We start from the raw sequence: 15403 nt of genomic DNA on the forward strand, positions 1-15403 counted from the left end.
TGATCTTTTGAAAATATAGAATGAAGCTTGAATATATAGAATGAAACTTGAATATATAGAATGAAACTTGAATATATAGAATGAAGCTTGAATATATAGAATGATCTTTTGAATATATAGAATGATCTTTTGAATATATAGAATGAAACTTGAATATATAGAATGATCTTTTGAATATATAGAATGAAGCTTGAATATATAGAATGATCTTTTGAAAATATAGAATGAAACTTGAATGAACCTCATTTTTAGAGATGATGTGTTTCTGAATTCTCTGCCTTTACAAAATGGCATCAGCTGAACTATTTCAGTACTTTTTAGAGCTTGACAACTGTTTTGCGACAGCTGTTCAAATTGCAAATGGTAGAAATAATTTGAATTTATACTACATCACCTTGAAGAACACGTTTTCATTATTGCAACATTTCTAGTGCTCATGAATAATGTTCAACAAAATGTTTCTGGGAGAAGATTATGCACACTTCTTGAGGGAATTTATCAATCACTGATGGAGATGTCAACTGAGCTAACACTTCGAGCAGAAGCTGAAGCACATGTTATGGGCTCATTATATCATTCTACATCTCAAAGAGGAAGGTCAAGGTAAGTGATAAAAATGGAAAGAAATTCATTCATAATGTGTATGGCACTTGAAAGAGTGAAGAGATGGCAAACAAGATAATGAATGCAAGAAATAAGAAAGAAGTTAACATATTTCTTCTTTTGTTTCTAACTCTTTTAGGTACAACATACCAGCTACTGAGCTGACTGATATGCGAGACTTGGGGTTTAGTTGGATGGCCATATCTCAAATGTTGTCAGTAAATGTTCGAACACTGTACAACCACAGGATACAACTAGTGGACTATGGAAATTTGCAATTTGAACAGCTGTCGCAAAACAGTTGTCAAGCTCTAAAAAGTACTGAAATAGTTCAGCTGATGCCATTTTGTAAAGGCAGAGAATTCAGAAACACATCATCTCTAAAAATGAGGTTCATACATTCTATATATTCAAGTTTCATTCTATATATTCAAGCTTCATTCTATATATTCAAAAGATCATTCTATATATTCAAAAGATCATTCTATATATTCAAGTTTCATTCTATATATTCAAGCTTCATTCTATATATTCAAAAGATCATTCTATATATTCAAAAGATCATTCTATATATTCAAGCTTCATTCTATATATTCAAAAGATCATTCTATATATTCAAAAGATCATTCTATATATTCAAGTTTCATTCTATATATTCAAGCTTCATTCTATATATTCAAAAGATCATTCTATATATTCAAAAGATCATTCTATATATTCAAGTTTCATTCTATATATTCAAGTTTCATTCTATATATTCAAAAGATCATTCTATATATTCAAGTTTCATTCTATATATTCAGACTTTGGTTGGAATATATATATATAATATTTTCCTAAAGGGCATTCCATAGTGTGTGTGTATATATATATATATATATATATATATATATATATATATATATATATATATATATATATATATATATATATATATATATATATATATATATATGTGTGTGTGTTTGGTATTTTTAGTGACGTGTCTATGCAGCAAACACTGCTTAGATGGTCTGCTGTAGATTATTAATGATGACTTATGTTAGAATAACTAAGCAGACAATATTTTTATCTCCCATCTCATATTTTAAAGATTGTCATTTGATTACTAATATTTCATCTGTAATTAAGATATATTCTGCTGTCCTGATTACAAAATGCCTGCCATGAAGCTCATTTGTTTCTAATAAATAATAATAGATTACAGCTTACATGTAGACCTGAAATCAGATTTGCATTTATATTACTTTACATAAAGAAACGCATTTTGGTATGAAAATGAGCTTTTCTACTATTTCTTATTCTGTTTTCTTAACTCTCACTGTTCAACAGTGAGCAACACAATAAACCTTGAAAGGTTTTGATGAGACGTATTCGATTTGATTCAGTGTTATATTTCGGCTTTTAATGCAACTATCAGAATGCTTATGTATTCAAGCAGCCAGGTCTGCATCTATGATTATGACCATTCATAATACACTCCTGGAGTCCATCCCTCTCTCCCAGTTCCCATCTTCATTCATCCCTCCATCCTCTCCTCCCTTCCTCACCATGCTGACTTGAGCCATCTGTCGCTCCAGCTTGGATCGCGGCACGTCCTCAAAGTAGTTGTCATTGCTGCGCTGCCTGCGCCGGGCGTCCGCCTGCATCATGAGGTGCTGCACGTCCAGAGATCCACCTGGGACCCCTGCTGTGTACGCTGCCTGGCCTACCGACGGGCTGAGCTGGGGAGGAGTGTGATTTCCTCCGGGCTCCTGGTGCAAAACAGGTGTGGGCAGATTGAGAGGGGTTAAAGGAAGCAAGTCAGGTTTTGTATATCATATTATAATGTGCTATGTCACCGCTGCAAGTGTAAAAGTAGGGCAATGCAGTGCAATGTGTCACATTACATTTTTCAGCTACAGTGATGCTTTTCTGCTGACTACCCAAAACCACTTTGCAAACTTGAGGACGAACAGCAGTGTCCTGTTACCAGGAGGTCTCAGTAGATCCATCAGTGTCCTTAATCACAACAGTGAACCCTTGCCTGCTCACTGTAAGTCACTTTAAGCGAAAGCACCTGCTAAATCCTTAAAGTGGAAAATGATGTTCATTTAAGAGGTTTTCAAACTTGAGTAGAAACTCAAATCCCCAAAAGAATTAAAACTTCCATTGACACAAGGGTCAGTTATTTCTCCTGAGAGGCTGTTCACTTTCAGCTGATATCGTACGAGAAGACTCTTGAAGAAGCTTGGTAATATTTTCTTGCCTATGCAAGCTCATGCATTGCATCTCAGTTGCTGTCTAAAGCTTTGCTGTGTTCCTTCACCCATTTTGTCCATCACACAAAACTATCTGCTCCTGTTTGTGCAGGATTACTGAGTAAACACAGCCCTCTGCTCACACACTGGAAGAAAAGGGGCTTGAATACATAATTTTTCCCTGCACTAAGCCATTCAGTATCATCACGCTTTGCTTTAATTACACATCTTTGTAACACCTTTAGGGAATTTTGTGAAATTAGGACTGATATTAAAAGTCTGAAAGTCTCGTTTCAGACTAGACTATTTGCTTGCTCTAGTTTGGAACTTTTTTCTGTTTTATATGTCTTGAAATGTGGACTTTAAAACGTTTAAAATTGTTACGACACATTCAAGCAATACCGCATACTATACACGCTGGATCTAGCTGAAGCTAACAGCGCTTGTGCCTGGTTAAGCATTTCGAACTTTATTAAAGGAGCCAAACAAATTCCTTTCCCCCTGGAAACTAACAAGGATTATTGTTGTAATATTTTTCAACCTATTTCATGACTCAGTGGTTTACAGGAAGACGTGTTTAGGAACAGCGGGCTGTTTCAGCACTGCCTCCAGATTTTCAGGCTTTCTCTGGGCTTGAAAAAACCGAGATATAGGAGTGTGGCTGTGATGGGAGAGGGAAAGCCAATTCATTGTGAGTAGCATCCAGGACAAATCAGCAGGGAGGAAACGGCAGTGGGACGGCCATTTTGCGCCTCTCCGAGAGATTTGGGTAATCATTTGGGTGGTAACTGCAGCAGTGGGGAGGCTGAATTTCCCTCAGAGAAATAGAGAGCCATCTGGGAAGGGAACTACTGTCTTATAGAGTCATGATAATTTGAATCCTAATTGGTTAAGATATTGCTCAATATTGTCATGGGTAAAACCCATACTGTCAGCTTGCAGAGACTCACTCACCCGTAAGGAGATGGCCCGTGGAGGTTTCTGTGGGGTGTCTTCGTGTAGCCGGTCCCCCAATGAGGCCAGAATCCGTTTTCTGTGGCCGATAAGGTTGATCTTCAGTACCTGATGAACACAAAGATATTCGTTTTCATGCATTGTGCACAAAGATCATTCATCGTAGGAGACCTGAAATAGTTATTTGACGCATGTCCAAAACATCTGTGTTGGGGACAGACATCAACAGCTCAGGGATTTCTACTATAGTTCTTCTCCACACCAAGTTTTATAATGTACTAAAACACAATAAGTGCATCCCCCACAAACGACTCTGCTGGCAAAAAACGATGACTCTCACTTTCATTTGCATAATTTAAAACAAATTTTAGCAACAGCAAAAGAGTTAATAGACTTTTAGTCGGGATGATAACAAGATTATGTGAGTGTTTAAAAAAAAAATGCAAAAAGGTAACAGATCATCATCATTAGCCTAAAATGGAGAATAATACTAGTTTTCAGAAAAGGGTTTCGGAGACAAAACCATTGGAGAGCACTAGCAGAGCACTCAGGGGTGCGCTAATGAGTGCATAATGATATAAAATGCTCCTGAGAACATGCATGTCATTGTTGTTGTTACATTACCAACATGGCTTGGATGGCTCCATTCAAACTGGTGCCTTTACCTGAATAACAGCACAACTGTACCTTATATACAAAGAACATCAGGTATGTATGAGACTTACGCCTACGAGAAACAGTGAGAGAGACAAGGGTATAAAAAAATACATTTGATCAATTAATTATTGCTCTTTTGTAACGTTGATCACATTGGTCTGATCAATCTGAGAATATGACCATAAGAGTAGCCACATCTGGATCACAGTTTCCATTTTCATCTACCCAGCTTTGTTTACAGAAGCAGGTTTATTTTAAAAGGCTAATAAAAACCCAAATCCTCATTAGATCGTAGCTGATGGTTATTCAAAGCATTTTGACAGCAGCATATCTCTTGCAACCGAAAACTGCTCACTCTCAATCGGTCTGTTGCTCGGATGACAAATGGACAACAAACAAAAAAGCATAAAACAGAAATCTTCAAATTTTGGTTTTTTTTAGAGATTACCGTACATTAATGGTAGATGAAAACAAAAAGCTGTTTTTGAAATTTTAACTTGTATGATTCTTCTTAAAATTATATATAAAAAAACAGAAAGACAACAGCAAAAGGTGAGTCTCGTACATCTTTATTAGCCCTTGATCCTGAAAGGACCTTGAAGCTATAGGCACACCTTTTGTTCTCATGTACATCATTTACAGATCCAACCTGTGCTCTTATGTAAATAACACTGTTTATATAACATCACAAAGAATTAGCTGTTTCTTTGTAATTCTAATGGAAGATAGGCTAGCTATAGCTTTGTATGTGAGTTATATCAGTCCTCTTGTCTGACAGCTAGCAAAAGAGTATTGAACAAAATGTTAACCTATTCTTTTAGAGAGCTTTGAAAAGAGGCTAGCTCATCGTTTCAGTGACTAGATTTGTCTCAAAGATTCGCTTTATGAATTCTAAAGATCTTTTAGTATTCTTTAAGCTAAGCTAACCATTGCCTACCTGCACCTCAACAGCAATTCATTAATCTTCCCTTCTGATCACAAAAGCAAATAACTGCAAGTCCCTAAACGCCTGTTCTAAACTAGTACTACTGCTTAACAAAGTGTTGTTAGTGACAGCTGAGAGTGTACTCTGAGATTTTGCTCTGACAGCAAGTAATTGCAAATTCCACAATGAGATTGTGGCAAGTTTGTAACTGTCTATTGGGTTTTTTCCTTTTTTCCCCCCAGGTTCTCATTACACAGTCACAGAGAACAAAGAAAAGAAAAAAAAAAACCATGCACTTGGACTCCAATGAAAGCGTTCATTCTTTCTCTGGTCACCAGGCGTCCACTGACTGTGCCAGTTACTGGGTTTTCTAAAGAGGCGGCCTGGAACATGGCAGCCTTCTGCAGGGATGTTCTCTTTGCACCTTCTGGTACCAAACTTCAGTACACAACAAACTTCTGCAGGTTTTATAGAGCTGCCTCTGGAGAACTTCGAGTAAACGTATTTATGAACATGAGAGAATTTGAATGTGTCCTCAGGGCAAAGGGTGGTAATTAGCCTCATGGCACGGTCTTGCTGTCAGTCTAATGGCCTGCCTCTGTTTGAGTCAGCACAACATAAAATCTCCCTCACCAATTACTGCTGCACATCTGCGGAAGAAGCATAAAAATACAAAGAAACAACCAAACAGGCGCTTAGGATGCATACGGTACGATTCTACCTACGTGAGCGCAAACCTAAACAATCAAAGAGAGCATAAATAAAAAAAATCATATTCCTTGCATAGTAAATGGTGCAGATATGCAAACAACTCTTGTATAATTTATCAAGCAAGTTCAGAAGTGGTAAGTAGGTCTTATAACTTTTATTTCATAAAATAAAATAAAGAATACACCGTGGCCAGCAATGTGTTCATCTCCACTGGTCTTCACTGCATGCAAACATGTTTTAATTGTTCATTTTAGACCGATCAAAGGGCAATCAAGAGCACACAAGCTGATATTATGTAGTAATAATAATAATGGATTGCATTTATATAGCGCTTTTCAAGGCACCCAAAGCGCTTTACAATTCCACTATTCATTCACTCTCACGTTCACACACTGGTGGAGGCAAGCTGGGGCAGACTGACAGAAGCGAGGCTGCCATATCGCACCATCTGCCCCTCTGGCCAACACCAGTAGGCAGTAGGGTAAAGTGTCTTGCCCAACGACCAGGATAGAGAGCCGGGTGATCGAACCGGCGACCTTCCGGATACAGATACGCTTCCCAGTCCCCTGAGCCACTTAGTGAATTTAGTGCAGTAAAAATCAAGTGATGTTTGTCCTTCCTTTAAAGTGTCAGTAATATTAGAAGCTAAAATAATGTGGGACTCAAATGATAATAATGAACGCAAGTGCAAATATGATGTATTCTCAGCCTTTTAACTTTTGGCTTTTTTTCTTTTTTGACATTAGAGATGATGATAGAGAAATTCTGGCCAGATACTAATGTTAAAAATAAAGGGGGGAAAAAAATCTAAATTTAAAGTCTGTTTTGCTTGTTTTCATTTATTTGTGCAAACAAAGAAATCATCAGTATTAAAGCCCTGCTGATGTTGAATTTTTAAGAGCATTGTTGGTGGCTTAAAAAGTATTATTCATTCATTTGTTGTTTCGACATATTGGCAGAGATTCTTTGTTCTCTCCCTCAGATACATGAAAATATGAAAAAAAATGTTCCTTCCAAAAAGGTGCTTTTCTAACAGGGAAGCTGCAGAGCGCCCTCTGGAGGACAAGCTATGCAACATCAGCACTTATAACACAGCTGAAGGGTGTTTCTTTCTTATATTCTTTGCGTTTATCGTCCTATTTATCAGCTAATTATTATAAAATAACTGACTGGATTTTTAGTCTTGCAGCTCTTCACACTGTTTCTGAATACTTAACCCAGAACTGAACACAGAAATATCAGCCCTTTATGCTGGTAAATGCCAACTTATTTGCTGATGTCAGCCCATACAGTTTTGATGCCCTTATTTTGGACTCTTGACTAACTGACCAACTGTTGCATTGCACATTCAATAGTATGGCGCCATTATTCTGCATTGGTATTCATTTTTGCTTCTTATAACTGACTTGTGTAACAGTAAATAGTCATTACATAAAAATGATGACTGCAGTGTAAAATGTGACATGTATGTGAGTTTTCCTGCTATACGGAAAAAGTTATGAAATATTCAGCCTCCTGCCAATCTCCTGAGGGGCAACAGCGTGGCACAGTCCTCACATTGCTCTTTTGTCAAACACGCACACTCGAGAAAGAGCACAGTAATTGCCTTGCATGGTGCAAATCTGTGTTATACTTTACCTTATGCAACAGCATCTACTTCAAATACAGTAGAAGCCTCAACCTCGGCCTGAAGTTCAGCTGTCACCATAGCAACACAGAGCTGCAGCAGCAGTTGCCCACTCACGCTCATCCATGAAATAAATAAATAAAATACACACACACACGTGGATGAGGATGTGTACACACACACACACACACACACACACACACACACACACACACACACACACACACACACACACACACACACACACACACAAAAAGAGCCCAAACAGCTGTTTCAGAGCTGCTGGGGAAGATGATTATATTGTTATCCCTCAATGGATGTGAATTTAAACGAAACCCAGCCATTATTGTTAAAACACACACTCACTCCCTTCCTGATGGTTGACTGCAACACCAGCCCATTTGCATTGAAATTATATTCAGAGCAGGTGTATATATACTGTCAGGAAAAGTGCTGAGCTACCGCAGCATATACCTTCTTCTTCCACTTCTGTCTTGTGCTATCGCGCCAGATTAAGCATTCATTTAAGCACAATTCTATTCAAATCAACTCAAACACGGAGCTCAGATGATATAATCTTGATAAGCCAATGCTTGTACATTCTGTTCCAACAGCACATTGAAGGTGGGAAAAAATGGGGAAAAAAAATGCTCAACAGATATAGACAACATTTCTGTCACCGCAGGTGCAGCAAACATTTGATTGATGCTGACAGTAGAATAAATCTGGCATTATTCTCTATTTTATCACTGTCAGCAGATATCCTGAAAAGACCCAACCTAACACTGTCTTAGTCCACCTCTCAATCATTTTCTCACTCCATCATCTGGTGTAATTTTAAGAATACTGGTTCTTATTGATAAATAGTAGAGACAAAAAAATTGATTCATCCAAGACTTTATTGACAGTTTACCAGTTGTCATTTCTTGATTGAGCTGTGGTACATGCGAACTAGAAATAGACTTATTTACTGGACTTGTGACTGGCTGGGTCAGACTCATATGGAGATTGTGAGCTGGTGTGTTTAATGCACGCGCAACAAAAGCATAGCCAGGTAGTCGTGCACTCACTAGCAGCGATAGACTAAGCTGTTACGATTAAAGTGAAAAAATACAAAAAGTTCACTGAAGTAAAACTGTGATAGAACGCGCAAAAATGCAACAACAAAACCAATGAGACACTTAAACACGGACAAGTTAAAGAAGCTAACAAAGGAAAAGCGGCTAAAGCGGAAAGTGCCATCCAGAGCTAGCAACAAGCCAGCAGCCTCGGTATCAGCAAAAGGTCAAAGCAGTGAGGAAGATTAGGAAGACAAATGAAAAAGAGAGAAAGGCTCGATGGGGTGTTTTCTGATAAAATTATAAAAATGATGGAAAATGATGTCCGTGCCTGACATTTGTTTTCTTCTATGAATCTGGCGCACCTACACTTGTTTTATAAGCAGCGTTGGGCAAGTTACTTTGAAAAAGTAATTAATTATAGTTACTAGTTACTTCTCCAAAAAAAGTAACTGAGTTAGTAACCGAGTTACAATATTCTAAAAGTAATTCATTACTTGAAAAGTAACTATTGCATTACTTTAAAAAAAACGTTTAACCCTCTGGGGTCCAGGGTATAATTGGCCATTTTTAACTACTTTTGATTTTCCCTCTACATTTCACCTTTAAAAACTATTTACTTTGCCTTGTTTGGTATCATCCTTTTCAGCACAACCTTACGTGTCTGAATTTACAGTTATGGTTTCATTTTGACATACTGTATTAACACAATTGATCTAAAATCAGACAAAAAACATAAAATCAGACTAGAAAAAGTTATATTTTTTACTGTAACAACCACAAACATGTTTAATGAATCATATTTCATAACTTTAAATGCAAATATAAATTGTCAATTTTAAAATCCTATGCTCAAGTTTTGCAAACAACAAAGTTATTTGCATCCATTTACCTTTTACCTTGATTTTTTTAAATAACCATTTCAAACTATTTACAGAACAATCAGCTGTTCTGCATTCAATAAGATGCCACACAAACTATTTGTGCCACTCCAAAAAAATATTTTCTGTCCACTGTAAAGGAGAACATCACAGCCTGATACCTGCAGGTCTATCAACACAATTTAAAAACTGGTATCTATCACTTTGTTGCTTTGTCTTTAAGTGGTCATGTGATTGGCTTACCACGACTACTTTATTCTTCCTCAGTCAAACAGCAGCACTCATGCGATTGCTTTGTCCCCTTAGCTCCAGGTGTTGTGCTAGACAGTGATCGTGATTACCGTCCACGGGAGCGCGCGCAGCTGCTTAAAGCTGTAGCGTCCAGATTACTTACGTAGTCAGCTACTTCCGTGCAACTGATATAAGATGCGGTAAGCTGAACACGGCTTCAATTGTCTGTTTGTTGAAAATAGTAACGGACCGCATTTTCTTGTTAGTAACTGTAACGGCGTTGTAACGATAGGAACAGTAATCAGTTAGGTTACTCGTTACTGAAAAAAGTAACGCCGTTACTTGTAACGCTGTTATTCCCATCACTGTTTATAAGGCAAAACATGTCAGGTAAAACTCATTTTCAGTCAAGTATTTATATCACTTTCCAGCTGTAGAACACTTTATTTTCAGCTGTTTAAGAGAGCAAAGATCCTGCAACGTACTGCAGTCTGCGGGAAAATTTAAAGTTTAACAATCTCTTTGAAGAAAAGCGGATTCCACGGGAAGAAAAACTAGTATGTTCAGGCAACAGAGAAAATATTGAAGCACCCCATAAACTTGCTTTGGAGATACTCACAATTCACTTCAGTGTGTTTTTAATCTTAGATATAATTTAAATTTTGCACTCCTGGCAGACCAGAAAAGCTCAAAACTATGAACCAGAAGGGTTTGTAACACAAGTCATAGCACTTTCGCTTGCAGTGAGACGGTGCTTGAAAGTGATGTCAGATATTAACAAAAGGGTCCTGGATTTCAGAACTTTGCTGCTATGATTGTGTTTTCTGTGTGTGCGTCTCTGTGTGCCGATCAATGCACTAATCCTGTTAGCAGTCCCGTTAGCCCAGATTGAACGGGCTTGATTAATGGATTAGATGACACACATACGGTTAACAGAGCCACACTTTCTCACAGCCATCGCCGCTCTGTGGCCTCTGTTCCCTGCTACATCTTGCCAGCTCCAGCTTTAGTCCAACAATTACATTTACAAATAACAATGTTAATTGTAAGTCTGACTATTTCTAGAAACCTTTCCATCTTTCTCTCTGTCATCAGAACTGAACGAAGTGTGATGTGGAAAGAGAAGAGTGTGTTTTTATTATTTTCTAGTGCTGGAAGGATGTCGTGTTGTTTGGGAGGATGAGAGAAAAAAGGCAACAAAGGTGTGCGATGCCATTAGAAATACCAGTGTGTTGACCAATGTGAAGAACACTTCTTTTTTTTACGACAACCATCATTCAGTTTTGCCCCTCCTGTTTGAAATGATGACAGAAGGATACAGGCTGGAGTGACAGCGTGTGAGATGCACACCTGTCTACACACCAGCCGCTGTTAAGAGCTGTATCACCCACAGCTCATGCAGGTGATGACAGGCATGTCATATAAAGTTTTTTAGTGCACTCATTTGTGAAAGATGCAGTGTAACAAGATCTGAAGCACAGTTTACACTTTCAGGTGTGTAAGCTGCCCTTAAAATATTTTAAGTAAAAAGAAAAAAAACCCCAGTGACCTCTTTTAAGCACAAACTGTGACAAAATGACATATTTGAAAAGAAACCAGTGACAATAAGTAGAAAGCGTCAGCGATCGTGGACATTCACAGCGACTGCTCTCATTCGGGACACTGGAGACAAAAAGGCTTTTCTGTGGCTCTTACTGGAGGGGAGGTTGGAAGCTGGTTGGCTCAGTGGAGCATGAAACCCAGCGAGAGAACCAACAGTCCAGTCCCTGTCTGTGCTCAAGCTAGCACATAGTTTTAATGACAGAGCGGGAAGAGAGTAAAACTTCTTTTATCAGTCTCTTTGCTCCTTTTTAATCTACATTGACTTGGCTAACAATCCCTTTCACTGCCCTCCAATTCTTCACTCACTGCTCCCTTCACTTTCTGCCCATGGTCCCTTGACCCGAAATTACCTCTCATCATCTGCTCTTGTGTCTCGTTTCCTGCAGGCTTTGTCCTCATTTTCACTCCGCTGTCCCCTCGTTATTCAGACGACAGAGAAAAACACAAAGTCAGAGAGGATAACTACTGTGTCTCGGGCTAATAAAAGAGTTAATTGAACTCCTTCAGTTCAGCCATGGCAACTGCATTTGATTGGTCCATCTTGGTTTGTTATCGCGTATCGCGTGCATCTACCTTCTCCGAGCTCACTCATGTCAATATGACCGATCACCTGACCCCTGCAGACAGAGGTTGTGACCTTTGTGATATCCACAGACTTGTGCATGCCTCATGGGTTGTCTCCTAATAGCACGATCGGGGGTTCGAGAATCCTGCATCGACTCCGTACAGATCAAAGAATCACTGGCCAAAGCTTACTTAAATTGCAGAGGTCAGAATACATTACAGGCTAAGTGAGCAGTAATATCGATCAGTAAAAGGCGCGTGCCTGTCTGAATGGCATCTTAGGGAATGAGTGCAGGACTGCAGCTAACACTGAAAACACAGAGGTCATATCTTTGTTGTTGGTGTATATCACAGATTTTTGCACATTATGTTTATTCTTTAAGTGCTGTTTCCAAATTTTTCTTAATATTTGGCAAACCTGTTAGCGATTTCCATAATGGCATGGAGTCTGGATGAGAGAAAGGTGTTTAGCTGTCTGTCAGAACATACGCAGCATGTGTATTTAAGGCAACACAAGGCTTTGTGCCTAATTATTTCTTGCCTCGGAGCAGTTGCCAACATTTCTAAAGTCCTGGCTGCGAAGTGTGCATAATGGTTTGTGGAAGAAATATAAATTGAAGTTAAGAGTCATATAAACACCTGCCAAAGTGTAGATTATGCTTAAGTAGGTGGCTCCAAGAGCACATTTTGATGATGGCATCATTACAATTTTCAGACACACATACACTTGAAAACAATACCAGCCACCCTGTCGCCTCCTTGTAGCAATCAATACAGGTTGTGATAGAAAAGCATTGATGTAACGTAGATAATGTGCACAGCACTGAGTTTATGCAACAATGCTTTCCTCATTTTCTCTCCAATCATTGACATTTTTTTCTGACCCTGAATACTTAATCACAGCCAGCTGCCTTCCTCTCCCTTGTTCTCTCTTTGCTCTATCTCTCACTTAATGTGTTGTTTCGAGGTGGAGCTTTTCTGCAGGGATGATTAGTGTTGATTTGCCTGGAGCTCCAGGCCATTAAAACACACATGCGTAAAACAATCATGCCCAGGCTTAATATAATCTAAATAAGCAAACAAATAAATGAATAAAAGGAAACATAGCACCACTTTTTTGGGGGGTGGGTGGGTGGGATGAAGCAGGGGAGGGAAACTGGAGACAACTGGTTGCCTAGCAACCAGTTACGAGTGATGTGTTGAAGTTGATGTCCAACCAAGACCAACAGGACATTTCAGTTCTTTTCAGTGCTGACAGAAGTGGCAGCCAATGAGAGGGGGCTGTTTAATAACCCTGCCTACATGGAGACAGCTATATCTCCATTAATAGCATAAGAACTGTAACTATGACTGCAAGCACAGACTGAGTGAGTGTGTGTGTGTGTGTGAGTGTGTGCAAACAGAGCCAAATGCTGCAGGATCAAGGCTGAAACAAGATCTCTCAAATCTTGCTTCTGCAGGCACACTCGTACACGCACACACACCCTCATTCTTTACCACACACGGAGGCTCATGAATTGAATTCCCAATAAGATGGGAGAGGAAATGGTGGATGATATTTTTCTGGGTTAATAAATACTTCAAAGCCCCAAGATGGAAGCAATTTTCACACTGCAGAGAAGCACAAGCTCTCCTAAGGCACCAAGCTGTGCACATGACTGTGTGTATTTGTGAGTGTACAATATTGTCTAGGAGGGGAGGGGTTCAAAGAGTTTATAAACCTCTGTATTTTTTGCACACACACAGAGCATATATCTAGATTACATTACAATGAAACAGCACTTGAAATATTAGATCTGGGTCTCGTGTTTTAGGTATTTGCTAATATGGTTGTAAATATTACAATGGAAATTGGCAGTCCACGACTGCATAGGTATATTTCTTTGAAAGCACAAAGACAATATCTGTCAATTTTTAAGATGTATGATATTTTACTTTTATTTATTGTGAAGTTAGGACCCAAAATGGTAGACTTTGCCCAATCCTTCAATGGTAAAGAATCCTTACAGAAACTCACGTGTCCAGATCTGGATTGATTCCAAAATCTAAGCTGGGCCAAGTTGTCATGCAAATCCAATCATAACTTTTTGAGAAAAAGGTGAACACACAAACAGAACGCATCACATAGCTTCCTCTTAACTGCTTGTAAGACTTATTTTCCATTCTTCTATCAGGTTTCTGACATCAGTACTTTGCTGAGGTAGTGATTGTTTCTAACAGCTGCTTGTAGTCAGAGTCAGTGAAGCGTGAAACGTACAGTACGTGCACTTTTTGGGGCGGAGGGAGAAATAAGACAAGATAAGGTTAATAGGATGCTTGTAGCAGCCATATGTGCATCTGTGGGCTCTCTGCTGAGTGACAGCTTTGGATGGGACCCTGCTGTGTACTCTGTCCTGGTTCTCTGTGGCGGCTGGGAAAACTTTTAAAACAGTTGCTTTTCTTTGTTGTTGAATCTAAAGTTTTGTAAATTCGATTTTTTTTTTGTCCATTATAAAGTCATCGAGTATGCAAACAAGAACTGATGCATCAGCAACATCCCTTTAAGTTTTACATTAAACTTTATTTTATTCAGTTTTGCTTATATAGCATCAAATCACATCAACAGTTGCTTCAAGGCGCTTTATATTGTACGATACCAAATCTTCTATATGTGCATGTACAGACAGAACAGACAAAAGTGAGATGGTACGATCTTCTGTCTGCTTTGATGTCCCTCTTTTTAATGCATATATAGGGAGTATAAGTGTTAGCCATTTAAACTGCTGATGAATGCCTAAGGTTGGGATATAAACAGCTCATAGAAAAATGGCGATCTTTAATGTGAGCCATTAAAATAAGATAAATAAACTTGGACAGAAGGGTGCGGTATATACCCATTAACGATCTGAATGGTCCACTAATGAAACGGCATAGAGTAATATGTCCTCTTGCAAAGCGTAGGAGCATAACTAAAGAGATATTAAGCATAAAAACATTTGTATCAGCATGTAAAAAGTCTTTGTCTGTGGAATGCCTCTCGCGGCATCATTCATCACGCCGTGGTTTCTCTGAGCTGCATACTGATTAATGCCCGTCACTGACAGGGAATCTATTGCAATGAGTCGCTGTGGTGACGATTCGATGAACAGAAGGCGAGGCTGGGTTTTTGATGGATCGGCCGACGTCTGAGATAAACAGCATCAGGCAGACACTCCAACTCAATCTTTCTGTCCATCCAGGCTCCGGTTATCAAACAGCTGGGCGAAGAAAGAAATACTTTTAACTTTTCTTTCTTTCACGCCACATGCTGGGACCCGTCTCACTCTTTCCCAAAAAGGACCTAACCCATTATCCTGCACAGTCTTGTATTT

General features: G+C 38.8%; 1 protein-coding gene across 6 annotated transcripts in view; it reads right to left on the reverse strand.

The window, feature by feature from the left end:
- anks1b (ankyrin repeat and sterile alpha motif domain containing 1B) overlaps positions 1-15403 on the reverse strand; it is a 285379-nt gene that overhangs the window by 22027 nt on the left and 247949 nt on the right. For all 6 annotated transcript variants that reach the window (XM_080887590.1, XM_080887589.1, XM_080887594.1 and 3 more), the window contains 2 exons: positions 3798-3905; positions 2154-2357 (listed from right to left, as the gene is read on the reverse strand). In XM_080887590.1, coding sequence (XP_080743716.1) covers positions 2154-2357; positions 3798-3905 — 312 coding nt within the window. The remainder of the gene's footprint in view (positions 1-2153; positions 2358-3797; positions 3906-15403) is intronic.

Source organism: Rhamphochromis sp. 'chilingali', assembly GCF_963969265.1.
Source record: "Rhamphochromis sp. 'chilingali' genome assembly, chromosome: 7".
NCBI classification, from domain to species: domain Eukaryota; kingdom Metazoa; phylum Chordata; class Actinopteri; order Cichliformes; family Cichlidae; genus Rhamphochromis; species Rhamphochromis sp. 'chilingali'.